Here is a 26352-nt window from a genome sequence, read left to right on the forward strand (position 1 = left end):
ACGAACCACACCATGAGTTTCCTTCTCTCTATTGCCCAAAACAGTGAAGTGAGTTTGAGAACATAGTCCCCTAAACAGTGAAATTTGTCCCTTTTTTTTTTTTTTACAGTTGGAGGGTTTCTCTTGTGTTTCTTTCAACGGAACACGTCACTCTATTTATTTCTGAGGAAAAAAAAAGGGAAAAAAAGTCTCAACAAGAGAAGGAAAAAAAAAGAAAACACAACAAAAATCTCCAAACCATTTTTATTTCCATGGAAATGTAAAGAAAAGAATATCTTTTCCCAAACCTTTAACAGTTTTACTGACTGGAAAGATACGAAATAATTTTCCTCGTAACTATTCTATGCACCTGAATATGATTATTATTAAAGTTACTGCGGCTGGATGCATCTATGTTCATACAAGGTTCAGTTTAATTCTCGTTTTATTGCAGCCTCCGCGATAATGGGTTGGGTTTAGCGTGGGTTGTGGATGCTACGCTGGAACCTTTCCGCAGCCAGAGTTTGAATAACAACGCGACGAATTTCTGAGCGCAACAGCCGAGTAACACCAGTAATTCCTAATCCCTAAAGCAAGACAGGGCACAACGTCATTTTTGAACGTTCGAACGGTTTTCCTGACCGAGACGCTGCGCTCCAGGGGAGCCCCCCTTCCTTATGCATTTCAGGGGGAATGCGAATGGGGGGGGGGTGTCTCATTAACGTTCATTGCGGGGCGCATCAGCCGCAGGCTGGGGGCACAGGGCTGTTTCGGCCTGGGCGGAGGCGGGCGCGGGACGGTGAGGAACCCCCCCTTCCCCGCCCGGCCGCCGCGGCGGGGCCCCCTGGAAGGGCGGCGGGGCCGGGGCGGCGGGGCCGGCGCGGCGCTGATTGGGCTGCGGGCGGCCCGGCCGCACCGCCCCCGCCCCGCGGCTCCGCCCGGCCCCCGCCGCCGCAGTGACACTAATGAGCGAGTTCTTCCCACAGGTCTCCTGCCTGGAAGTGCTGACAGATCAAGGCAACAAATTTCAATTACAAGCCCTAATTTGTGTCCGCAGAGCGTTTGTTACCCATGTCAGTCCTGCCTGGCCCATCAGACGGGGCAGAACGTGGAGGAGGAGGGGGAGAAAAGGAACGCATCTGCAGAAAGGAATAGATTTTTTTTTCCACTTTAAAAAAACCCAAAACAACTTCCCCCAAAAAAAAAAACTTGGCTGATAACTCGGATTTAAAAAGAAAGGCGAGGAAAAGTCCCAGCCCCTTGCCTGCGCGGTCGGGAGGAAGGGAGGGCGGCCGGCGCGGCGGGCCGGGCGCGGGTGCCGGTGCCGGCGGCCGCGGGGCGCCTGGATGCGCGGGCTGTAGGGTGTCGGGCATGGCCGACAAGCGGCGGTCCTCGCCAGGCACCACCATGAGCCTCAAGGCTCACGCCTTCTCCGTGGAGGCTCTCATCGGGGCCGAGAAGCAGCAGCAGCAGCAGCCGCAGCCGCCGCCGCGACAGCCCAAGCGGCGGAAGCTGGGCGGCGAAGACGAGGCGGCGGAGGACGAAGGGGGCAGCGGCTGCTGCGCCAAGAGTTCCCCCGCCGCTGCCGCCGGCAGGACCTGCGGCGACATGGACCTGGGCTGCGCTACCCGCGCCCCCGCTGGTGAGTGCCGCCCCGCGCCCCGCCGCTGCCCGAGCCTCCGCTCCTCGGCTAGGCTCGGGCTCCCCTTCCCCAGCCGCGACCGGCGCTCTGATTCCCTGTTATTCCTTCTGTCTTTCCACGCTGTATGGGCACCCGCCACCCTTCCGCCGGCGCTGGCGGTGGGAGCCCGCGGCGCTCCCCGGCCCCCTCACGGGGCAGGACGGCTGCCGGCGGGTCTGGCGGTGCCGCAGCGCGGGGGAGCGACGGCGCGGGGGCCTGTTTCCGAGGGAAGGGAACAGCGCTTATACAGTGCATAAATGTATGTGTGCTGCTAAGAGTGCATGTGCAACCACGTCCCTAACTATGTATGCATAAACATATATATACACACACACGCGCGATGCACATACGTTTGCGTGCAAATTATTGTGTGTGGAGGGGAGCGCCGTTTCACGCTGTGGGGTCAGAAGTCCGTGGCCAAACGAAACGCGTCGCCGGCTCCGCACCTCGGACTCGCTGCCGCCCGCCTGTGCCCGGGCCGGGGATGGCCCGTCCCTGAGCTGCGCGTCGGGGACCCCCCGGCAGCCCGGTCGTCCTGGGGCGGCCCCGGCACTCGGGTGGCCCCCCGCCCCGCACACAAGGCTGCGGCCCGGGCCCGCTCTGGCGCACTCGGTCGGGGCGCGGCGGCGGGTCGGTCGGGGCTGAGCGAGCCTCCTTGTCGCGGGGTCTGCGCTCCCCCGGCCCTCTCGCTTCCTCCGCTCTCTCCGCAGGCGGCTGCGAGGAGGGTTTCCTGGCGGCCTCCCCGCCTGCCTCCCCCGGCGGCTCCCCCAAGGGCTCGAGGCCCGGCTCGCCGCTGCCCACGCCGCAGGCGCCGCGGGTGGACCTGCAGGGCGCCGAGCTCTGGAAGCGCTTCCACGAGATCGGCACCGAGATGATCATCACCAAGGCGGGAAGGTAACGGGCACCGCGGGGCCGCCACCCGCGCTCTCCCGGGGCGGGCGGGGACATTAAAGCGGGCGAAAAGCGGAGGAACCCCCCAGATTTACGAGGCAGGTAGATGGCGATAATACTGGATGGGTAGGGGAGCATGCGGCGTTTCGGGTTTCTTGTTCATTAGGGCGAGGTCTGGGAGTGCCGTGCCCTTCTGGGGGGAAGCTTTTTTTCCTTTCCAAGGGATACACATGGTAAAAACCTGGGTAGTATAAAAGTATCTGAACTTATTAGAAATTAGAAAAACATATTTTATTGAATCCATATGCTACCGTCTGCATTTTCAGAGGGGCTTTATTAATGATTGAAACGCATTCTTAAACAGCACAAAGCAACATTTGTCTTAAGAGAGTCCAGTCGGAGAATTTCTGTTTTATCTTACAGGTGCACTGAAATACCAGCAAAAACCAGTTAACCACAGTCAGGTTTTTACCCTCCTGCTTATTCAAAAATGACGGAGATAGGATTTTTGTTTCCAGTATCCACTTTTAATTGGTTTTTCTATGTATGTGTATACATGTATAGATTTTTTTAGGACAACAGCAAATACTAAATAAACTGAAATAGCTTTCATTTTTATAAAATGCAGAAAAGTATTTTATTAACTTGCAGTCAGGTAGTCAGCTTTTCAGTAGGATATTTTTTTTTGAAATTTGGCTTAAAGAATGAAGTTTTCTGTTAAAAGGCATGCCGAGCTAGGAAAGGCATTTTTATGTTAAAATCATCTCATTGGTTAATTAATCCATTTTCTCCACAGAAGGGTCTAAATCTTCAACGTTTGGGTTGTGGTGTCTTTTGTCTTAGTGTTGCTTTGGGATTTTTGGGGGGGGGGGTTAGTTGTTTTGGTTGTTGTTGTTTTTTTTCCTCCCAGAAATTAGCTCGTAGTTTCGTTTCTGCTTTCAATAAAGAAGTTTTACTATACCTTTCAAAGACAGAGTAGCTCTCGCACTTCACCTTTAGTAAGTTGCAGACAGGAAGTCCCGTCTCAATAAAGACCATATTGTTGGGTTATAGCATGGCACATTGGCTTTTATAACTGCATCCTTGCGGTGTTATAATTATATCGCTGTGGATTTAGCTTTCTAATTTGCTGATACAGGAACGATGCACCATTTTCTGCTATGAGTTGAAACTTCAGTGGCAATTTGCCTTTCTGTAAGACTTGGTCTTCCTGTGTGGATGTGGCGTTTGCTATCCCCAGGAATACATTTTTAGCTAATATCTCAAACGGGCTTTAAATGCGTGTACTGCTAAGGTAGAGTCTCAAAACCAAATGATTTACTGTCTAACAATAAAGTTGAAATGATGTGGTAATAGCTGAACTCCCAAAGCGTATCCCCAAACATACGAAGCATTGTTCGAGTAAATGCACTTTAGAAATCTGTTTTGACATATCGAATGGGCCATTTCATGGCTATGTAACTATAATCGTCCAAAAGGACTCTGTAGGCTAAAAGGAAGAACGAGAAAAATCCCACGAAGCGGTTACTTTTCCTAAACAACCGTTCCCGAGTCTGTTTCATATTAAAAATGACCTCTCTCTTTCCATGTTCAGGCGGATGTTTCCCGCAATGAGAGTGAAGATCTCAGGTTTAGACCCACATCAGCAGTATTATATTGCTATGGATATTGTGCCAGTGGATAACAAAAGATACAGGTATGATGACTTTTAGGCAAAAAATACCTGATGCAAGCCATAGGGAGCTTAACTGTTGGGAAGAAAATGTTAACACAATATAAATTAGCAAAAGTTCATGTTTAACTCTCTGTAAAGATTTCTGTTTTCATCCTAGTGCATTAAAAAAAAACCCCAAAACACCAAACACAAAAACATTGCACCAAGTATGCAAAAGCAACTAAGATTTCTGTTGAAGCTCTTTGTGATACATTTGCCCGAAGTTGTGTATGTACTGTTGGCAGATGCTTGGGTTTTGCCTCTCAAGAACAGTTCTAGTCCGGTCAGGAAATGTTACCGTATTATATTCCTCATCCTATTAGTGGGAATTATTTTCTATTAACAACTAAATATGAAAATGTACATTTTCTAGTGTTCATTGGCATTAACATTAATTAATAACAATAATAGCATGGATGTCTGATTTAAATACGTGCAAGCTTTCTTGTTCATGCTTCAAATTGATTATATAATGTAATTTAAAAGCTATTTATCACTGAGATATTTGGTTCCTTAGACTCAAAAAGGGTAATGTTTCTAATTACTGTTTTTTAAAGAATTAATGGTATTATTGTCTGAAAAATAATGTGAGGAACAAAAGAGGCTGTTCTTCAAACATTTAGGATTAGGAATCCTGTGCTGAAGCTCTCACTATTTCGGCAGATAGTCTTTTGAGGGAGCTGGTTAGACACTGCAGAAGCCTCTGGTCCTGCAGAAATGTTTGCAGGATTGGGCCCGCAACAGCTACTCTTGTGAGTTGAAGTTGTTTCGTAGGTGTTGCTTCACAAATGCAATCCCACAGTAGCCAGAGGGAGCCTGGCCAAAGTAGTTCAGTGGAGACAGAATCAGGTCTTTACCAATTGCTGGTTTGATTGTTTTAACCTATACTTAGTATAATGTAGGGAAAACCACTGCAGATTTAATTGTAGAACTAGGAATATTTCAGACCAAGACTAAAAGGTTGGTTCTGCAGGAATGCTGTTTTGTTTCCTAAGCAAACAGTGCCCTATGTTTTTCCTGTACTTACTTCATTGACTTCTATTTTGTTATTTTCTCATGTGGAGTATAAGATCTTTCTTACGGCCATTTTAGATTTCGTGTTTTTCAGAAAGGGACAGATACCAGTGCTAAGGATGCCCAGCATATACAGTTAGGGGAGACTTTACTGACTGTACCATAGAGGAAAAAATGCTTTTTCTCTTTGGACCAGTGCAGTACAGTTCAAATGAAAATCCATTTCTTGCCTTGTGTTGCTTGTGTGCATTTACTTAACAATCCAAACATATAATTCCTAGAAGGTCTGAGCAATTCCTAAATTCATAGAAAAGCAATGTAATAATTCCAAATTAATTAAAATGTTAATATTAAAAATCAAAAGCAGTTATATTGAATATAAGTTGTTTAAACCTAATTTCATTTAAAATGATTACAGTCAAAATGACCACTGTCTGCTCAGTATGATATGTGGTGCTCAGATAACTGAAGTAACTTAACAAGAGTTTTATGAAGGGCAGTATTTTCTTAGTTGACAGATTTAAATTTTTGTAGTTACGTATTAGTAACCATCCCTTTAGCTATTTCGCTAAATATTTATGTTTTACAATTTTACTTGGTGTAAAGTTCATTCTCTGCTGTGCTTTTTATTACTGACCATTATTTTAACTCTGGCTGTTTGTGCGGCTTCACAAACTGTCTTGCAGATTTTTTAAAATTCATAGACATGACAGCAGTCATGTGGATCCTAGTCTTTAAATGACAGAGCAGATATCAAAACTAAATGTAAATGAAGAAAATTACATCTAGGTACATACAGATTTCTAGGAAAACTGGACCTTGTAAATATTTGGAAGCTTAAGTTGTTGCTCAGAATGTTTTATGTGTATTTATAACTTTATTTACTTTTGTGGGCAAAGCATATAAACCAAGAAATACAAATTAAATGAAAAATGTTACAGCAGTGATCTGGGGCTGAGAGTTTGTCCCCAGGAGAGAACTTCACCACCATTCTAGATCTTAGTTATGCAGCTTGATCTGAATTGTATGGAGCGATACATGCATTGGATCACTTAGTTTTTTGTTCCAATTATGTTGTTACTCTAATAAGGAACTGAATTGTACAAAGATATTATTTGATAAAGTCTTGTTTTTATTAAAAATATAGCTGAATTACTGGAATTCTGCTGTACTTGAATAAAATAGCTTTCAATTAGTGCTTTTTAAGTTACTCTGTGAAGTGTCTGCCTTCAAAATAAATCTTCTACCAAAGTAGGCACTATTTTTACCATAAAATTACTTTTTCAACATTGACCTACCAAATGAAATACAGACTGTGTTTTCATTTTTAAGCCTTTATGTAATACTATTCAAGCCAATTAATATGGTCTGTGGAAATATCAGGAGCATAGTTTGACATACTTTTCATTATTTTTCCCAATCATAGTGTTCTTTCCCTTCAATAGCTTTATTTATAGACTCATATATTAGACTCTACATGTTATATCTTCCAAATATGGAATTACTACTTCATTTGATAAATGAAGGACCAGATTCTTCCCTCTTTGCTGATGCCTATTCAGAGCAGAACTGTAGCAATCAATGAACTGACACCAGCTTAAAGCTCAGTGTGGAGTCTAGTATTAAGGCTGACTGATTTTAGGAAGGTTCAGGTCAAATCAGAGCATGATTTTTAATCCTTGTTTTTGCAGGTGCCAGAACCATGTTTTGATACTAAAAAATTTATTTATGTAGAATTATGTCTTTTCATGTTTTGTTAATTGATGGATTCTTGCTGTATGCAAGGGCCCTAATTTATTATTACTGAGTTGATCTGGTGAATGATTTTGTGGTTATAGTATTTGTTCTCCTTTTGCAGGTATGTTTATCATAGCTCCAAGTGGATGGTCGCTGGTAATGCTGACTCCCCGGTACCGCCCCGTGTTTATATTCATCCCGATTCACCCGCTTCTGGGGAGACATGGATGAGACAAGTGATCAGCTTTGACAAGCTGAAGCTTACCAATAATGAGCTGGACGATCAAGGGCATGTGAGTACTTGCTCTTCTGCAGTATTATATGTAGATGCATTGCTCAGCCCTGAAAGGCTCTGACGTGCAGCTTCAGGGTGCCAGAAATAGGCTTGACTTTTCAAAGTTGTTTTGGGATTTTACTGTCCAGATCTAAAATCTGCTTACTTTCTGCTCCGATAATTAAGTGCTTATTAGAGCCTGCTGTTTTACTCCCCCCCTCAAAAACAGAACTCCTTCTGCACAGTAAGAGTTTACAAGGTTAAATTGCCTAATACAAAGGGGCAGAATTGCTCTCACGTTTTCCCACCGAGTATGTTACTCGCAACTTCTGCTCTGATCGAAAAGGACGCTTAAATTCACAAGTGGCTAGAAGAAACATTAATAGTGTGTAATAACTTCACATGAATAAAAATACACTTAAGTATTTTCTTAACCTAACATTTGTGTGAGATCCCATGAGGTGTTAATAATTGCAGTCAAAAACGAACAACATGGGAGCTGGGTTTGCTCCGATGATGATTTATTACATACCTTATGAAGCAAGACCCTTTCACAGCTGAGGCTCATTACTTCTGAAAAAAACTGGCGAAGACGTATGCAGTATGAGTGTTCTGTTTGCAAGTTCTAAATTGTTTAGTTATGACATTATCTAATGTGACAAAATGTGTTATGTTAATATTTCCTTTTCTCTTCAAAGCTGTTGAAACATGACAGATGTAAGCCAGTATCATTCCAGCAATCCCTAAAATAGTTTCACTTGACACCTTAAGAAATAATTAAGAAAGGAGAATTGTTTTTAGTCAGGATGAAGTCTTTGATTTTACAAACTCCTATAATAAATGGCAAATGTTGGCATCCTTTCAGAAGGAGCATCAAGTTCCAAATGGTGGAGTTCTAAGATGTTGGAGGCAAGTTTCGAGACAAGATGTGGATTCCATTGCCCTTAGCATAACCCGATTTATTAACCAGGATAGTTTCTCCTTCAAGGAAGGAAGTGAAAGAAAACATACCTGGAACAGAGTACAAAGATACTACACACTTCTTTTTGTGTAGCTGTAACTCTGTGACATTGAGCCAGTTATTTTGTTAATATATAGTCTGAGATTTTCCCCCTCATTTGTGTTTTCAAATGAAATTAACAGAGGCAGGAGTATAAGAGAGTGGCTGAGCTGAGGTAGCAAACATGATAACAAGGATAAAAAGCCTTCCATTTGTATAATAATACTCATAATTTTATTTCATTCTTCCTTAAAAGAAATATGGGGGTATTCATGTCTCTATGTTAGCAGTGCTTTTCTTTAGGCTAGTAAGAAAGATGTTTTTACATTGCTTCTTTCCAGAATTGCAGTTAGGGAGTGTTATTTGGCAGTGTCCATTTGAGGTAAGATTAGCATACGAAGTTTCCTTAGTTTCCCTAGCATTTGTGTATTTGTGACTCCTCTCGAGTGGGAGTTGCTTTCTCTGAGTCCTGAGTCGTATTGTAAGGGCTCTAAAAGTGAAGTGGATGCAAATGGGTAAAGTGTTACTTTTTCCACCAGTGAGGAGGTCAGCTAGTTTGTGCGCTGCCTCATTTCTTTCAGAAGGAGATAAACGTGTACTGTGGTCTACTCGTGCACTTGCAGTCGCAAACTGCCCTGTGAAGAAATCTTAGCTATGCTGAGAATTGTATTACTGTTTTTTTCCATCCTAGATTTTAGCTTTGTTTTTATTCTGAACTGAAACCTGTGTAGTGTATACAGCACACCATTATATATAATATGAGGGGATATAAATTTTCTGGTCTTTAGTTAAGTATTTCGACTTGGAAATGAGTGAAGCAAAACCCGAGTGCAGCGATTTGAGACACATTGAACTGATTCAGAGCTATGGCAGTGTCCCTCCTCCCCAAAGTGGAAATTTAAGTATTAAAATAAAAGGACAAAAGAAGGATGACTGTAAAATAATTTCATATTTCTCAAATCTGGAAAATTGCAAACATGTCATTCATAATTACCAGAAAAGGCAAAAGCAGAAAGCAGAAAAGTGTCTCTTCCAATGGGTACATTTTTTCTTTTAAAGCTATGGCAGTGTGGAATGCTGTATTGAAAAAGCTATGTAGCCTCTGAATGCCTCTGGCAATAATGGAAAACGAATAATCATATTTTGTGATGAATATGAAAAACAATTGTTTCTCATAAGCAGGAAGGAACCATTTTTCTCAAGAGGCTGCCAGGGGAGGGATGAGGAATTAGAAGAACTAGGGTCAAGGCTCTAATGCCCCTCCAATATTTATTCTTACATCAAATGTTCTGACTCTTCTATATGGGACACGGGGTATATTTTAGATTATTAGAAAGTGAGTTTTTTCCTCTCCTGTTTAGGCAGAGTGGCTCAGGGAAACCTTGGTGGGGTCTCTACCAAGCAGTGTTGGGCTTTAGTTCTTTGGGTGTGCTTTCCCTACTCTCTGGTTCTGGTAACCTAATCCTTGCTGAAATTGTTCCTTTATTCTTCCTGTGCTCCTCAAAGACGTAAGCCCTTGCAGAGTTATTGTGTTAAAATCCATGGGGTAGGTTTTGGTCCTGTAGGCACTGAGGTAAGGAGTTGGCATGACATCAATCCAGAGCCATTTTAGCTGTGTTAGAGTATTAACCGTCGGAATCTGTGAGAGAAGTGACCCATATCCATGGGAATGGGGACAGTATTTGCAAACAGGCACTGAGGTCGTATTCTTAAGCAGTATTTATGTTGTGGTAGTAGTTTGGGGCAGCCAGCTCCCCTTGTATTGTATTGCTTTGGAGATGAGCATCTTGTGAAAGATCAGCCATCTCTGAGATGAGTTGCTTTGCTGCTCAAGTGCTTTCCAGGCTCCTTGTTGCCTGCTGCTGTTTTCAACAGTATTTTGAGTGGGAGTTTGTGCAGATGCAATTTTATAGCTCTGTTTTGAGGAGAGATTTTGAAGTACATCTGCATATAGGACTCTCTGATATATGGGTTCCACTTGCAGGCTGAGAAGATCAAGCAAAATTTGTAAGGATGTGTTTTCCTTGTGTGTTTTTGATCTCAAAAGAAAGTTCCAGAGTGAATTCCCTACTTTGGAAATACTGTGTTCTTATAGAGGCATTAAGACACACACTGTGGCTTTTGTGTCTTTCATCTAAATTGTGATGGCAGAGAAAAGTAAAGCTGGATTTTGCAGTTGTCACTGAGAAGTAGAGTAGAGCATGGTCTGGATGCTCTTTGTTAATGCCTTTCATCCCTCTCTCATCTGTGGACTAAGTGCTGCATTGTAAAAGCAGTCTCTCCCTCCGGCTGGTTAGAGCTGGCTGATTATTTCAATGCAGTTTTTAATCTGAATTTCAGTAGAGGGGAAAAGTCAATATTTTTTATGCTATTTTCCATGCTTTTCAGCTGAGTATTTTTTGATGCAGAGGAACATCTTTTAACTTCTAGTGAAAATGAGCCTGTTAGTGTGTTAATTGTTCCTTGGTGGTTGGGGTGGTTTTTTTCCCCATTTGAAAGTGGGGCGAGGCTGGAAGCAGAGGCGGACTGTTACTCTGCCCAGACTTGGCTCCAAGTAGTGAGCTCTGCTTACAGTCAATGGGTAGTTATATATTCTTGTCACAATGAAAAGCTGTGAAACATCAGCATTTGCACTTGCAGATTTTGTCTTAGTCAAGAGGAAATCCATGCTCCTCAGCCCCACACTTCCCTGAATGCAGAAAGCCTGATTGCATGTGCTTTGGAGAGAGGATGAAAGAGGATTTTTGGTAAAACCAGCAGCAAGGACCATGCTAGTGGTGAGGAGGTGACTGTCTTGGCACTGCCAAGCTCCCTGAGGATTGGCATCTCCCTGTGAAGGAGTATTCGGCTCTCACTTGTTCTGGCTGTGGTGGTTGTGCTCATGGTCAGCTCTGAGGCCCTATCGTGGCAGCAGCTCTCAAAAGCCACGTTGCAAAGGTAATCCCAGCTTTGTGTGTCTGCATGTGCTTTTCGTCACCTTTGCTCTGCCACCTACCTGTGGTCTTCCTGCTGCGGCGTTTTCCATCTGATAATGATTTCTCGGCAGCTGCTGTGGCCAAAGTGTAATTTTACTTTTGATGGGAGAGGTTTATTTCTCCATGAAGTTTTTTGGTCTTGCCCCATGAGGGGTTTATAGAGAGAGGCAGGCTTTTCAACTGTAAGTTGAAAGTAATGCCAGTTCATGTTTGGGAACACAGTGGGACTTGTGATTAGGGTTTTTGTTGTTGGATTTTTAGGGTATGAGGGGAAAGTTGCTGTTTCTGAAGTTAAACTGTTAGACCCTATTTGTGCTTTTAAATGTGCAATCACTCTGAAAAGTTGGAATCTCCTTTTCTGTAGCTTTTTCTTTGCAGTAACATTAGGTGTTGCTTAGAATAATAGAGCTAAACTGTTTTCGGAGTGGACATTGCATCTCCCTCTCCTTTTATGTCCTATCTTCATGGTCCTGTTCTTTAATTCACCAGGGCTTTGCAGTTATGTATTATTTATTTAGAATTCAGAGTCCTTCTGATCATGAACAAAGATCCCATCATTATAAGACATAGCACAAAATCAATTAAAAAAATGTATTGCTTTGGATTTGCTAGCTGCCAGCAGTGTGTGAGTGCAGGAAATTTCAGTATAGGACAAAGGCCAGACAGGTTGCCTCTTAAGAGATGCCATGGATCAGTTTAGCTGTAATAGCCACCCAGATAAGCAGTGGGAAGTGTTCCTCTCCATGCTTCTTTGATTTCCCTTGTTCTGCTACATGAGCAGAGCTGTTTGTAGCTGCCAGCGTTATCACTGCTGTGTTGGCGAGTGGCGGTTTGCACCGCAGAGTTGATGGGGTCAGTCAGTTTGTGTGGGAGCAGAACATGTCATGCTCAGTGGCACCCAGGCAGATGGCAAGGCACAGAATAGCAGTGGATTTGAACAGTGAAACGGCTTTCGCTGATAATTTCTTTTTCTGTTGCACCGGTATCTCCCCTGGTTTCACTGGGTGTTCACAGGAAAACAGAGTCAGGAATGTCGTGTCCTCTCTGCATTTTCGTTTTATAGATATTTGCCAGTGAAGAGTTGAAATGAGTGTTGTAAAAGAGAATACATGTTTGCATGATAAAAAAATATTGCTCTGTTCAAGATTTCAGAAACTGGAAAAAGGCTTCATATGAGAATATCCATAGGGCACTCCCTGAGCAAATTAATTGGAGCCTGTGATGTCATTTTCAAAACCTTACTCACAGGCTAATAAAACCCCTGATTATGCAAAAACTTGGCTTATCCAAAACAGGGTCATGTCATCTGGCCAGGACCAAGTGTATTAAACTGGCCAAACTCTAGTTTATCCAAATAAACGTAATGTCCTCTATATCATTCGGATGAATGAACTTCCATGGTGTCTAGCATAGGGGCTCTGTTGAGTACTTGTGCACACGCACATTCTGAGGCTACTCAAGGAGCAGGAAATTAAAAAGCTTCCCCAGAATGTTGATTAGTGCTTCCACCGGCCAATAGCCATAGGACTATTTATTTATTGAGTTACTAATTTCTTAAGGCTTCCAACAATAATAGTTGAACTTCCAATTTTTTTTTTTCTTGAAATCTTCTATTTTAATAGTAGTTAGCTGAAGTGGAGTGAAATAAAGGAAAAATTCTGTATTTTAAATCTCCTCTAAAATTTAGGTGCAGTACCAAAAGGTATTTTTGTGGTTAATTTTATGCACTATGAGTTCATATACTTCTCTTCTATAATTTATTTTTGATTGAGTTTTTGTATGCTGAGAGGAGTTTGCTAATAGATATTCATTGTCTGTATTATCAATCTAGTTGTTATTAACACTTTAGGGGTTTGGATTTTGGTATCATTTTACTCCTAAGTTTATGCTTCTTCAGAGTGTGAGAGTCTCAGCATGTGTTCCAAACAAGATTTGTTTCCAGCCTTTGGGATATAAGGAGAAAAAATTACTCCACTAGCATATCCCAGAGGTTCCAAAAACAAAAGGCAAATTTCTGCTGCTGTTAATCTGTTAGATCAAATCCAGACGTCAGTGGAAAAAAGTGACAAAACTTTCATAATTCCAGTGGGACCTGGACTTCACTCCCCATTTGTCTTTTTTTTTTTTTTTTTTTTTTTTTTTTTTTTTTTTTTGAGTCAGTTTCAATCAAGCCAGTCTCTGAATTTGGAGCTCCTGAGTCGTAATTTTTAAATGCTTAGAGTTGGCAATAACATAAATGCACAGGGATTAGACTACTGTAATAAGAACCTTCAGAGGTTAAAGAAAACATTTCATTTCCAGTAAGTGGCATGGTAAACACATACCATTAATCTGTTCCAAAAAGCTATTAGTCTTGTAACAGCAGGGCGTCCTTTCTAATAAATGTTATCTTTTTCCCTTCATGACTGCATAGATTATCCTTCACTCTATGCATAAATATCAGCCTCGTGTCCACGTCATCCGAAAAGACTGTGGTGATGATCTGTCCCCTGTCAAGCCTATCCCTTCAGGAGAAGGGGTGAAAGCCTTCTCCTTTCCAGAGACAGTTTTCACTACTGTCACAGCATACCAAAATCAACAGGTAAGTTGGGCTATCTGCTTAGCGTTTTACAGGCTTTTCAGAGCAGACCAGGGACGTAAGAGATTGGAGAAAAGCAGATTCTTTTATTATACTACTTATTAAAATAAAATTGTCTAAACCCTTTTTGTGCTGCAAGCAGCTTTCACTGGTAGCATTGCAGCAGCGCCTGGAGGCTATAGCTGATACTTGAGGCCACGTGGGCTAGATCCTGTATGTAACTCTTTTATGGAGATCACACAGACTAATTATCATGTCTAATGATGTCTTAATTATAAATCCAGCATTGAAGAACAAGGTAAAGAGTGTAATGTTTAAAGGGGTTTCTGTACCTTTTCAGTGTAGATATATGTCTGGATAGAACTTTTAAAGTACTTTTATTCCTGACTCCAGTGCTTTCAATACTCCCAGGTCCTGAACAGAGGTCTGAAGAAAGTTGCAGTCATTTTCATTAACTGCATTCAGCTTATATTATTAATGTCAATTTATCTGGGTCCAAAGTAAACTGCAGATTGCAGCCTCCAATGTTTGGCTCTTATTACCACTTGTTTAAATATTAGCATACATAGTGACACCACAGTTAGTGTTGTGACATTTTATTAATTCCATGTAAGCTACTGCAGCTGTATTTTTTGAAATTATATATGCATTTATATCTTTACAAAGAGAAGAGAAGTGTGTAAATAAGGAAATATAATTATTTGTTACTTTTCCCATTTTTTCAAATAAATGACAAGTATTTGGAGTAGGGAGTGTTTTGCTGGGGTATTTTTGTTTGTTTGGGCTGGGGGCGGGGGTGTTTGTGTTTGTTTGGGGTTTTTTTTGTGGAGGATAGTAACCTAGAGATAATCTCTTTTTTCACATTTTCTTCTTGTCCCATACAGAAATAAAATTTAGTTTAAATTTTATTGCAGTTAGGCAGTGTGCTCTCTTGGGTGAAGAATGACATTTGACAGAAGATTTTTCTCAGTAATTCCAGCCTACCGCCTGGCAGCATTAAATACTTCATAGTTTCTCTGGGGATCTGCAAAAATAGTGATCCAAAAATTGGACCTTATTTTGCTAAGTTTCAGACAACCATCTTAAACCATACAAATGTGAAGATGTTTCTACTGTCAGCTTAATTCTTTCAGAAGAGTCATTTTGTGTGCTATTCAGCTGAATTTACAGGTAATAATTTCTCTTAATCATATTCACAGATAACTCGTCTGAAGATTGATAGGAATCCATTCGCCAAAGGGTTTAGAGATTCGGGTCGTAACAGGTAGGTGTTGGGAAGGGCATGGTCTTGTTACTGCTGACAGAATCACGTTGTGAAGGCTGTTCAAGGTGAATACCTGTATTTACTGAAAAACTAATTTGAGAACTCAGACTCCTGGAGGGAGCACTTAGATCTCCCAGCAATGTTCTCTGCTGTGGTGAGCTCTCATTCCTGCTCCTCTGACCATCTAGGTCAAAAACAGGCTGGCACTCGGCTTGACGCATGTACTCAGGTTTCCTTTCAGTGTAAGCAGTGACATACCATGAAGGCTGTAAGTGGAATTAATGCATACTCAGGTCTGTGATTTCAGGCTGCTCTTGAAATCTTCTCTTTCTCCTGGCTGGAGACACAAATTGCAAATACCATTGTCAAACTATAAGCCCAGGTTTTCTTGCCTGTAAGTGGCATTTAATATGGAGGAATGGCTTGTTGTTTTCTCTTAAAAACTAAGTTAGTTTGTGCAGTAACCTTATGTTTAGTACACTTGCATAGGAGGTGGGAGACCTGTGTTCAAGTGTCTGTTTAGTCTGAGGAGTTTTAAATCCACTTCCTAGGTGAATGCCTTTCCTAGTAGATTATAAAAGACTTTGAAATAAGGATGGTTTCCATTTCTGCTATTGTGGGTGAACTGATTAATTGCTTGTTCTCTCTTGATCTGTGAATCCTTGAAAATAGCAATGGGAAATCTGAGTAGTGCAAAATGGAGGCTTGAGTCTAGTCTGGGCTGCCAGTGCTGATGAGGTATTTTATCCAAAGACTGTTTATTGCAAACTACTCAAGCCTGCTATGAATTGTATGTTAAACCGTTTCAGCTAAAAAAAGCAGCGTTTCATTATGGTATACAATATACATCAGTTCCAGTGACCACGTTGCGTTTGGTGTCTACAGCTGCTATATTTATGCCCTGGCCTCGCAGAGAAAGGAGCAGACTGTGTGCTGGTAGGAATGATCAGAGAGTTTCTTTTTGATAGCTGCTTTTATTGAGCTTCTCTGTTAGCAGAGGCTACAGCATTAAAGCCTGTTTTTTGCTTCCACCTGAGTTACATAAAAGTTGAGACTGGACAGCAAATACGAGTAGTTCTTAGAAGATGAATACTTACAGAAGGAGTAGGGTAATTGTAAAGATCTACAGGAATTCATTCTAAGTATCTTTTCAGAATCTCTGAGATTTTGTCTTCTGTTGAGAAACAATTAGCCATGCTTTGTTCTGGGGCCTGGAAGTGATGTCCCAGGCACTGACATAAGTAGAATTTTGCTCTCCTTTGTAGCCTTCTAGTTAGAAATTAAGTGAACAGTAACTTCCAGGTAAATACAGTGACTGAAGAAGCAAAACATGCTGTGTGAACTTGGGGAAGAAAAGAGTTGCCGTACATGCCCTATTTGAAAGCTCTCCATGGGCAGTGTCTCTGGTATGCTTGCTTTTTGCAGAACTATAAAGTAAGTACTAAGGAACCTCCTAAGTGTGAAATCCTGATCCTCTGAAATGGATGAGTTTAAGTGGACTTAGAATTTCTTCCATAATGTTATATGAAACAAGAGAAGATTCTCTTTAAAATAGAAAGGAAAGAATTGTTCAGAAACCAGTTTTGAATGCGTTTTAATGAGGCAGGACAGCTCTGGTATTACCTGAGGATGATGTAGGTGCTGTAAGAGTTTGGCATTTGCAACCACACAGATCCAATTGTAGGACTGGGGATATCCAGAGGGTTTTTTTTTGTTTGACTACTGGTAATAGTTTGGTTCAGGCATTAAAAATAAAGCAGGATCTTTTAATTGAAAGACAGTTATATTTTATGGAAATGGATTAAGAAGGCCAGTCCTGAGGGAAGGGCCAGCCTTTGTAAAATGTTTTGGAGCAGCCTTTAGATGAGGTCTGAATGCTTTTACTGTACAAACACAGTCATTACAGAAGTGTCTGCAAACTCTTGTCCATTGCAAATTGACATTGGTTTACTGAAGTCAGTTATTCTGTTTTCTTTGATAGTCTCTGTGGTACCGAATAGGAGGGTTTGAGAATGCAGCTTAGATTGTCAAGGAAAATGTCTATTGGTTTACTTAACTGATTATTAATAAGTATTGAAATGAAATGTTAAGGTTCTGTTATCTTCATTGTTGTAGCCGGTGTGTTTGTCATTAGGGCATTTCAGACAGCAACAGAAGTTTAAAAAAATACTGTGGTAAAATTCTATCCAGCTTTTCAATATTGCTTTAATTATTACAGCTATCTTACTCTGCACTGCTGCATGCAATAATTCTGTTTAATTAAAAATATTGCCTTTCAGGTCATTCCTGTTCAGTCCCACAGCCTATTTTACAGAAATCGGTAGCTTCACCTTTTAAAAGCATTCCCTGTGCATTTGCAAAGTGCAACAGAATTTATGTGCTGAGAATAGTTTCATTCTTCAGTTGGGCCTTAAGTTTGACCCTATAAAAACTTTTACTCAGGAAAGGACCAGAATTTCTCCCTTTAAATACTTCAGGAAAAACATAACTGTTTTGTTAAATAAACTTAACCATTTGATAGCGCAAATTAGGGTGGTGATAAAATGTGGAAATTGTTCGAAGGCATCTTGTATAAATTATCGCCTTGGCTACACTCCTCCAGGAGGTGGCTTTTATCTCCACTTTAACTAGAATTGAAAATTCACCATTACTGGAGAAAATTAAGGCTATCTTTTTAGTTCAGGTTCAGGTAATAAATACTTTATAAATGTTTCCTGACACACATTTGTGTTCCTGCTGGAAATGCAGTGGGGAAGGAGCAGTATCAGAACATGTTGGTTGCTTCAAATTGGGCTATTTGCATAATTCGAGTTTACAGAGTGCTACTGCTCAAAGGCAAGCACTTGTGTTTGGTGTGTGCCTGATGCTGACATTTAACAGGCCTCTGGGGCCCAGCAGCCAAAAATAACAGCAAAATTATACCTCTGAGTATTTATACCTCTGAGGTGCATTATTCATAAATAATTGTCAGAAAACAAATGGGCCTTTACCTTCAGGAAACAGAGATTCTTATAAATAGTGTCTGCCAGCACTATCTACCCAGTTATTTCAATTTTCTCATTACACTGTTGAAAGAAAATCACTGAAGGTTTTTGGTCTGTAAGGGCCTTTTGCTCTACACGTAATAACTGAGACACAACATTGCTTTATACATTTTAGTGGAGAAAGAGCTGAACACCCATGCTTTGCTCATGTTCTAAGTGTAATTTTCTAACTCATCAGTAATGAATGGGAATCCTATTTTAATAGAAATTGTCAGTGGATCATCTTTGTTCTGGGACTAAATAGAACATCCCCCTGGCAGTTAGAGGCAGAGGAATGATCTCCTGAGGAAATATCATGCTAGGAAAACATTTAACATAACTTTAGCCAAGGCTCCCCACTCAAATAGCCCTCTCAAGAGGCCCAAAATATTGAAATAGAGAGCCAGACTTACGGAACTGGAAAACTCTGTCTGCTGCAAGCCCAGTGGTAGCAGATCTCAGTGAACTCATGGATAGGATGTAAGGCTCTTTTCTACAAAGCAAAATCAACTTCAAAATTATCCTGAAATGTTACTAAATTTTATGTGTTTCTGAGGTAGAGTATCCACAGATGTGTGAAGAAATACAGCTTGCTTTCATGACACCTTGATTCTCTTGTTCTAAATAGAATGGGCCTTGAAGCTCTGGTAGAGTCCTATGCCTTCTGGAGACCTTCACTGAGGACGCTTACATTTGAAGATATACCTGGGATACCCAAACAAGGTAATGGCTGTCTTTGTGTTGTTTCAAAAGAAAAACGCATGAAGATAAAACTTTGCCCATCATAGCTGACAAAAGCCTCTGTGTCACTTGTAGAGAAAAAACAACCAACTAACCCCAGTGCGGGCCATCACCTCTCATCAGAGTTATTCTAAGCTAGAAAGGTAATGCTAATTCAACCACTGTGGCAATAAAAATGTTAAATTGTAAAGATAGATCATGTGGAAGAGAATTCCAGTTTAAAGGTTTAAATTATTCAATTTAAGGACTGAATAGTTAATTCCTTAGAGCAATGCACTGGCTACATACAAAAGGTAGAGATCACTTATATACAACATCTGTTGTACACATTCAAACTCCAATGCAGGAATTTCTTGTGTTTTTAAGAGGAAAAAAAAAGGGAGTGAGAGAATAATTGTCCTCTTAAGTAACAAGTAAATAGCAGCAAGCTTAACTGTGTTTCTTCTTGGAATGCCTTCTTGATTCTTAAAGACGTAAAAATTTTTCAGTAAATGTGCCAACAAACTTTATCTGCATTCTAGAGCTTGAAAAAATGGATCTCTCTGTTTTGTTTTTCTTACTCTTCAGTCTTGATTGGAAACCTTTTGGTTTCCGCTTTCCCCATCATACATGTACTTCCATGAATGAGAGAAATATTTAAATGGCCTTTTTGGACAGAGAGTGGAATCTCTGTACTCTTTTCTGAACTCTTTTATTTCCAGAGAACCCCAATGCAAATATTAAACCTTTTTCCCAACAAAATCAGACATATTGCTCCTGATTCTTCACATTTCCTGCTACCAAATTTACAAACATCCAGTCTGCTTTCTTGATAATGTATTGCAAAGCTATTAAACATCTTCAGAGCAAAAATCCAGAAAATACAGAAATTCAGAGAAATAACTTTTATCAGTTTCTTAGCTCATTCCTTTGAGAAATCTAGAGCATCAATGCTTGACGTGGGCAACTCAAAAGACGGTTTTGTGTCAAGTTACAGATACATTGGCTGAGTGTTGGCAGAGTTTTGGATCGAGCATGGGGGTGAGGGACAGTCTCATAGAAAAGGCCTGCACTGAGAAATTAGCATCAAACCTGAAATGCCATGTCAGACTGTAAGACTGAGAGGCAGCACACTATGCAGTTAATCCATTTAGGAGACAGACCAGCTTTATTGCCCTGTTTGTATGTAGGAGCATTATTTGAGAGCAGGGGAACTGCTGCCATGAACTTCTCGCTTCCTGTTCTGCTGTTGCCTGGGGTTAGGGAGCTTGTTGAAGTTACTGTTGATATTCTGAGGATGGAAACTGGGATCCTTGCAAAGTCTTTAGTCATCTATACCTTAGACATTAGGGTGGTTTAGAGACTTTCTGAAAGACCCCATTAGAAATTTGTCCGGCTTATTAATGCTGTAAGTGCCTGTCTTCAGGTGGTGGAGGCATTGACATAGATTGGAAGAAAAAATTATGTCTTATACTGGGATTTCTGGAATGTGGCAGTGTCTAATGATGCTTTGGGTTTGTGGTGTCCTGTTAACAGAGCAAGAAGCAGCAGGCATTGTTCACTAATAATGTATGTTTCTTTTCACTAGCTCACCTATCTAGTGATCAGTTGCCACTAGATAACCTGTTAACTTATTGACAACATGTATCTCTTTGCAGCATCCAGCTGTTTGATTGTTAATATGATTCACAAACGGGAGAGTCTTCCTTGTTGAGAGCTTCTGCCTGGGAGACTGTGAAAGGCCCAAATTAATTTTTCTACACTCAGTTTTCACGGAGATACAATCTCTTTAAGAAAGGAAGTGTTTCTTGCAGCTGGGAAACTTTCAGTCCTGAGAAAAGGTTTCACCTGTAGCAGTGTGTTTTCAGGAGCATTCAGCAATGGTATTTGTAATGTAAAAAGTTCTTATATCAGTAAATGGACAGTTTGCAAACAGGTTGCTACAATCCTACCTGTTCAAGAAGTGAAGCAGCTGTGTGCAGTATTCAGCCTAAACGCTTGCTGAAGTTGTTCTGAAGTTTCGTTCTCATATTTTTTTGGTTTTAAGTTGGAATTTTTTTGTTCTGAAGTTACAAACTTCCCTGAAGCTGTTAACTGTGGAAGCCTTTATCATCCGAGCTAAGCATCTGGTTCCTCAGCTGGTGCTCTGATAGTGACAGTCAGGCACAGAGTGCTTGAAACACACTCCAGACTGTAGTGAGAACACAGACACATCAAAAATCATCATTTTGAAGAAGGCTTCCTGTGATGTGGTACTCACTTGGCTACATCTTAACTGCCATGCAATTTCCTTCCAGTGTCATATAAGGAGCAGTTAACCTTTTGGGCGCGAACTCTTAAGTACTGAGTGACGTTTATAAAAATGCAGCTTCAGTTCTCTTTCTTGGTCAAGTTGTTTCTTTAGAAATATGCAGGTGGTTTACTGACACATCCTCCTGCGCATATATGTAAAAGATTTTTTAAATAATTTGAGTTGTGCTTCATGTCAAGTGTTATTAAAAAAGACAAAGGTCGTGATCTGTCACCTAGGAAGTCAACTTTCCTCAACACGCTTCTTACGCTGTAACATTCTCTTCCAGGAAATGCAGGTTCCTCTACTTTACTCCAGGGATCTGGCAGTGGAGTGCCATCTACCCACCCTCATCTTTTACCGGGTTCCCCTTGCTCATCTCCAGCCTTCCACCTCAATCCCAACACTAGCCAGCTGTGTACCCTTGCTCCAGCTGACTACACAGCTTGTGCCCGCTCAGGCTTGACCCTGAACAGATACAGCACTTCCTTGGCTGAAACCTACAACAGGCTCACAAACCAAACCAGTGAGACGTTCGCACCCCCGAGGACTCCCTCCTATGTCGGTGTGTCGAGCAGCACAACTGTGAATATGTCTATGAGCGGCAATGATGGGGATGCGTTCAGCTGCCCGCAGACTGGCTTATCTATGCAGATTTCAGGGATGTCTCCACAGCTCCAGTACATCATGCCGTCCCCATCCAGCAATGCCTTTACCACTAATCAAACCCACCAAGGCTCCTACAACACTTTTAGACTGCACAGTCCCTGTGCTCTCTATGGATATAACTTTTCCACATCTCCTAAACTGGCTGCCAGTCCTGAGAAAATCGTTTCTTCCCAAGGAAGTTTCTTGGGGTCCTCGCCAAGTGGAACCATGACGGATCGGCAGATGTTGCCCCCTGTGGAAGGAGTGCACTTACTTAGCAGTGGGGGGCAGCAAAATTTCTTTGACTCTAGGACCCTAGGAAGCTTGACACTCTCGTCTTCTCAAGTGTCTGCACATATGGTTTGATGAAGCCTTTAAGTAAAAGTACAGTATGTTTGGTGTCTACAACGTATTTCTTTTGGAATATGAAGGGACACTCGATGTAGCTTGTAAAGTGTGTATGTGTATATATATAATATGAGAGGAAGTTTTACTGAAATTTTGACTTGCTTGTGGCCAGATTATTTTCCTATTTTGAGTTACACAGAATTTGCTGTGTTGCAGACTGCTTTAGTTTTCTGGTATAATACACTTAGTTGTATAACACATTGGGACATATGCAACAAATTAAGCAAGACTTCCTCCCCCTTTCCCCTCTTCTGTTCCAACGCCTTTAAAGAACAAAATGACACTTGGAGTATTAAACAACACAAACAAGCCCACTTACATTTCCTATAGTACTAGTGAGTTTCTTTAAAACATTCATACAACGATAAGCTGATGCACCAAAGGCATTTTACAAGTTTCTTCTTCTCTGTTATAAGGGATATGAAGGATATTTGGACTTGTAAGTGTTAAGCATGAGGCATCTAGCCTAAAAATAGAAGTTTAGCTAATGGATTATTTACAAAGTAAATTGAAAGATTAGTTTGTCTTCTCATGATACATAGTTTTTAGCTTATCAACAGCACAGCATTCTCATTAGGAATTTTTTTTTTTTCAGCATTAGTCTAGATTTATGGTTAGATATCTGAAGACTAATAATGCGTATTCAAATTGTGGTGATAGGAATAATTTAAACCAGCAGCACTGGACGCAGCATTCCTTAGTAAGGAATGAAGTTCAGGGTACTTAGTTTTTGTCAAAGGAAGGGCTTGTTACATTTTTTCCTCCATAAATAGCACCTATAAGACATTTACTGGACAGTAGGATTTTCTAAAGTATCTTTGTTTCTGTATTTTTACTTTTTTTAAAGAAAAATGCAGGCTTGATTTAGGAAAAAAAAAAAAGTGAGCAGAATGAGAAATTCCATTATTGGTTTTACCTGTTTTGTTTGTGTGTTTGTTGTGTTTTGGGTTTGGTTTGGTGGGGTTTTGTTTTGGTTTTTCTTTGGGGGGGTGTGTGTTTTTTTGGTTTTCTTTCTTTTTTGAGTAAGGGCAAAAGTATCTCAGTATCTCAAAAATACATCACCTGTATCCGTTAGGCAGATGACCCACTTTGCCCACAAGTGTTTCTGGAAGCAGAACATTGTCGTAGCTGACTTCCTGTTGCTTTTTTTCTGTCAGTTTTTGTCCCTGAATTGGAGAGGCTTCCTTCATTCCCACCTCTGGTTTTTAAATGGCGCTTGAAAGAACGTAGATCACAATCTGCTTCTGATGTTTCTCCAGGGTGACAAGGACACAGGGAAACACTTGTCATGGTGAAATTTCTGCCCTCATCTGCACCTGCACAGCACAGGTGTGTATCAGTCCTTCTGCAAAAGCTGCCTCTCAGCTGCCCTGATTAAACTGTCAGAGTTTAATCACAGAGGTTATGCAACTAATTTTAATACTTGAAAGAACAGGTCATCTTCAATGGTATTCTAAGCCTCATTTATATTGTGAAGGTGATATGAAGGCGTTATAAGGTGAGTACAAATACAGATGAAAATGTTTTCCCAGTAAGCATTGAAGGAGATTAAGGCCTTTCAAGTTTTACATTTTTTAGATTTTTTTGGTGAAACATGTTTCTCAAGCGTTCATATGTCTTTTCTGGCAAAGAGTGGGCTTAACCACTTCCACTCCAAGAAGGACTCATTTCAGCTAGTATTTCTTTAGTGGCATGGAGATAAAGCGTGCAGAAACAGTCTGCTTGCTATCTCCTCTTATTATTTGGGAATAGAAGAGAAACCATAGCTATCTTGAAGCCTGTGCCTGCAGAAGGCTTTATTTTTATTGCTTTCATATTTGTTTCTGTTAAAGAAGATACATATAAAGTTCTCATTCAAAGTTGAAAAGACAAGAGGATGAAATTGAGGAGATGTGGGTTTGCTTCTTTGCTGTCTCAAATTTCCCAAGTGACCTTGAGCAGTTCACTCAGTCTCTCTATACCAGATTTTTTTTTCTTCTGTAAAATGTGGTAATAGCACTTCGTGCCTCACAGAAAACAGTGACAGTCCATTGAAGATGATCATCTTTACATCTTCTGTGCCATGGACAGTAAGTTACAGATGAATGGCTAGGAAGTGTTCATATATGAGGATAAGATGAGCATTTGTGTACTTAGGTCTGTTGCTGGTTTTGGCATTGCAGTGTCCTTAAGGCAGATCTTAAAGAAAAGACCTGCAGTGCTGAACATGCTACTCAAACTCACACTAATGATTTGTGAAATGGTTCTAAAATGTGTAGAAGATGGGCAAGTTTTCAGTTATGTAAATTGTCATAGCTTTATTGGTTTAAATTAACAAGTAACTTATGTATTGCAATTCTCACTGTAGCCAAAACTTTGAAATTTTGTAGTTGGACAAATCTTGAAATGGCAAAGATGGTACAATTAATCTGTACTTGAAAAAGGGTAATTATCCATGTTATCTTAAGGGCTGTGACTATGTAGAAATGTGGAAGAGCTAAATCACGTTCTTATAAGGAGAAAAAAAGGGTTGTGCACAGATGTTCATGGAGGTGCTCCTGACAAGACTTTATCATGTGGGAATTTTTTAGAATTGGTCTCTTTTTTTTCCTCAAATTATTCTTATCATATAACTATACAATATTGTTTCATTTTTTCCTTAAAAATTGAATCATATTGTAAATACTGGTGTGTCATTGTGAAAAGACTAGCTTTTTATCAATACAGTAAATGCTATATATGCATTATATCTATAATTATATATCTGTATTTTACAAAAATGCCACAGAAAATATATTAAAGTGTGTATTCAAACACTTTTTACTACATTTGGAAAACTGAGAGGCTTGGGCCTTTTTTTTTCTCTACAACTTCTGCAAGAACAAAGTGACTCTGAGGTAAGCTCTGGATTTCAAAGACCTAATACAACAAGCTGCAGCTAGTTCACAGTTCTGATGTGGTTCTGACGTGGTTTAACCATCTGCTGTTGAAACTCTCTGTTATTTGTACACAAAGGTCCTAACAAATTTTGTGTAAAAGGAGATACCAAGGCTGATAGCAGGGTTGTGAGGATTTAACATGGGAAAAAGGGACTGAGCTGCCTGCTAGGCTCTTTAGCCAGTGATGGAGCTTGGCTGCTTCCTTGCAGCCCATGGCATCCCATCTGCCAAGACCAGTTCAGCTGTTCCATATCAGTTGGATCTGGGAAGTTAGCACTTCCATGTGACTTGAGCAGAGCTTGGTACTCTGCCCATTTTGTTGGTCATTTGCTTCTGTTCTGCTAGTTCTAAATGCAAAAATCAATTGATTTGACAATTTGCAGCCTATCATCTGAGTGTACTGTTATCATCTGAGTATACTGTTACTCAGCAATGAGCAACATTTCTCCCTCCAGAAATACTGTTATGCATAGTGGCCTTATTTCCTGTCGTACTGCAATAAATGATTCTCTGGTTTCATAGTCACTTAACACCAGCATTATTGCAAATGACCAGAATTAGGGCAAGAGAAGTAGGCATGAAATGCTTGATCATAAATATCAGGCCTCCAGAGAGAATGAAAGCTTCTGTTTTTAATAAGAGAAGAGCCTTTTTTTTTTTTTTTTTTTTTTTAATAACACAATCAGACTCTGAGAGGGTTTATTTCTGCTTCAGCAGAGGACCTCAGGAGAAAGTTGAAAACCACGGACATTGTTGTCTTTAATACTAGCAAGCTTGTACCGTGAGCAGTTCAGCAGAAGAAATATAAATCACCAGAAGAAGTAGCTCACAGATTTTATGGGTATATTTTTCCTGTAGAGATAATATACCTACTCAGTCTGTACATAGGTATGTTTAAAAAGTTTGCAGTTTATCTAATTACTTAATGAGTTAATGGTTTTTGTGAGCTGACTTTGCACTTCAGCTGACAAAATACATTAACTCGTCAGTTGAGCTCTTCATTAATGTGAACCTCAGATTCAGTATTTCGCCTTGTATTTTATTCAGTATTTCACCTTCAACAAAGTTGTTGATATGTCAATTTAAGGTATGCAAAAATACAGGAAAATTCTTATTCTACCTTATGTTCCGCCATATTCCTCAGCTACCCAGATAATTCAAAACACGGGCATGCCAAGATGACACACACTTGTAAGAGGTGATGACTTGCTTCAGTAGGAAATAACATTTCTAGAGAA

The 26352-nt window shown here is 40.7% G+C and overlaps 1 protein-coding gene across 1 annotated transcript; it reads left to right on the top strand.

The window, feature by feature from the left end:
- Positions 1–991: 991 nt before the first annotated feature.
- On the top strand, positions 992–25020 carry TBX18 (T-box transcription factor 18). The gene is made up of 8 exons (XM_050316487.1): positions 992–1621; positions 2311–2554; positions 4146–4247; positions 7138–7309; positions 13679–13846; positions 15043–15107; positions 18759–18853; positions 21430–25020. The coding sequence occupies exons 1-8, from the start codon at positions 1351–1353 to the stop codon at positions 22152–22154; spliced, it is 1842 nt and encodes a 613-aa protein (XP_050172444.1). The 5' UTR covers positions 992–1350; the 3' UTR covers positions 22155–25020.
- Positions 25021–26352: the final 1332 nt, after the last annotated feature.

Source organism: Myiozetetes cayanensis, unplaced genomic scaffold (assembly GCF_022539395.1).
Source record: "Myiozetetes cayanensis isolate MyiCay16 unplaced genomic scaffold, myiCay2020 scf2-11, whole genome shotgun sequence".
NCBI lineage: Eukaryota > Metazoa > Chordata > Aves > Passeriformes > Tyrannidae > Myiozetetes > Myiozetetes cayanensis.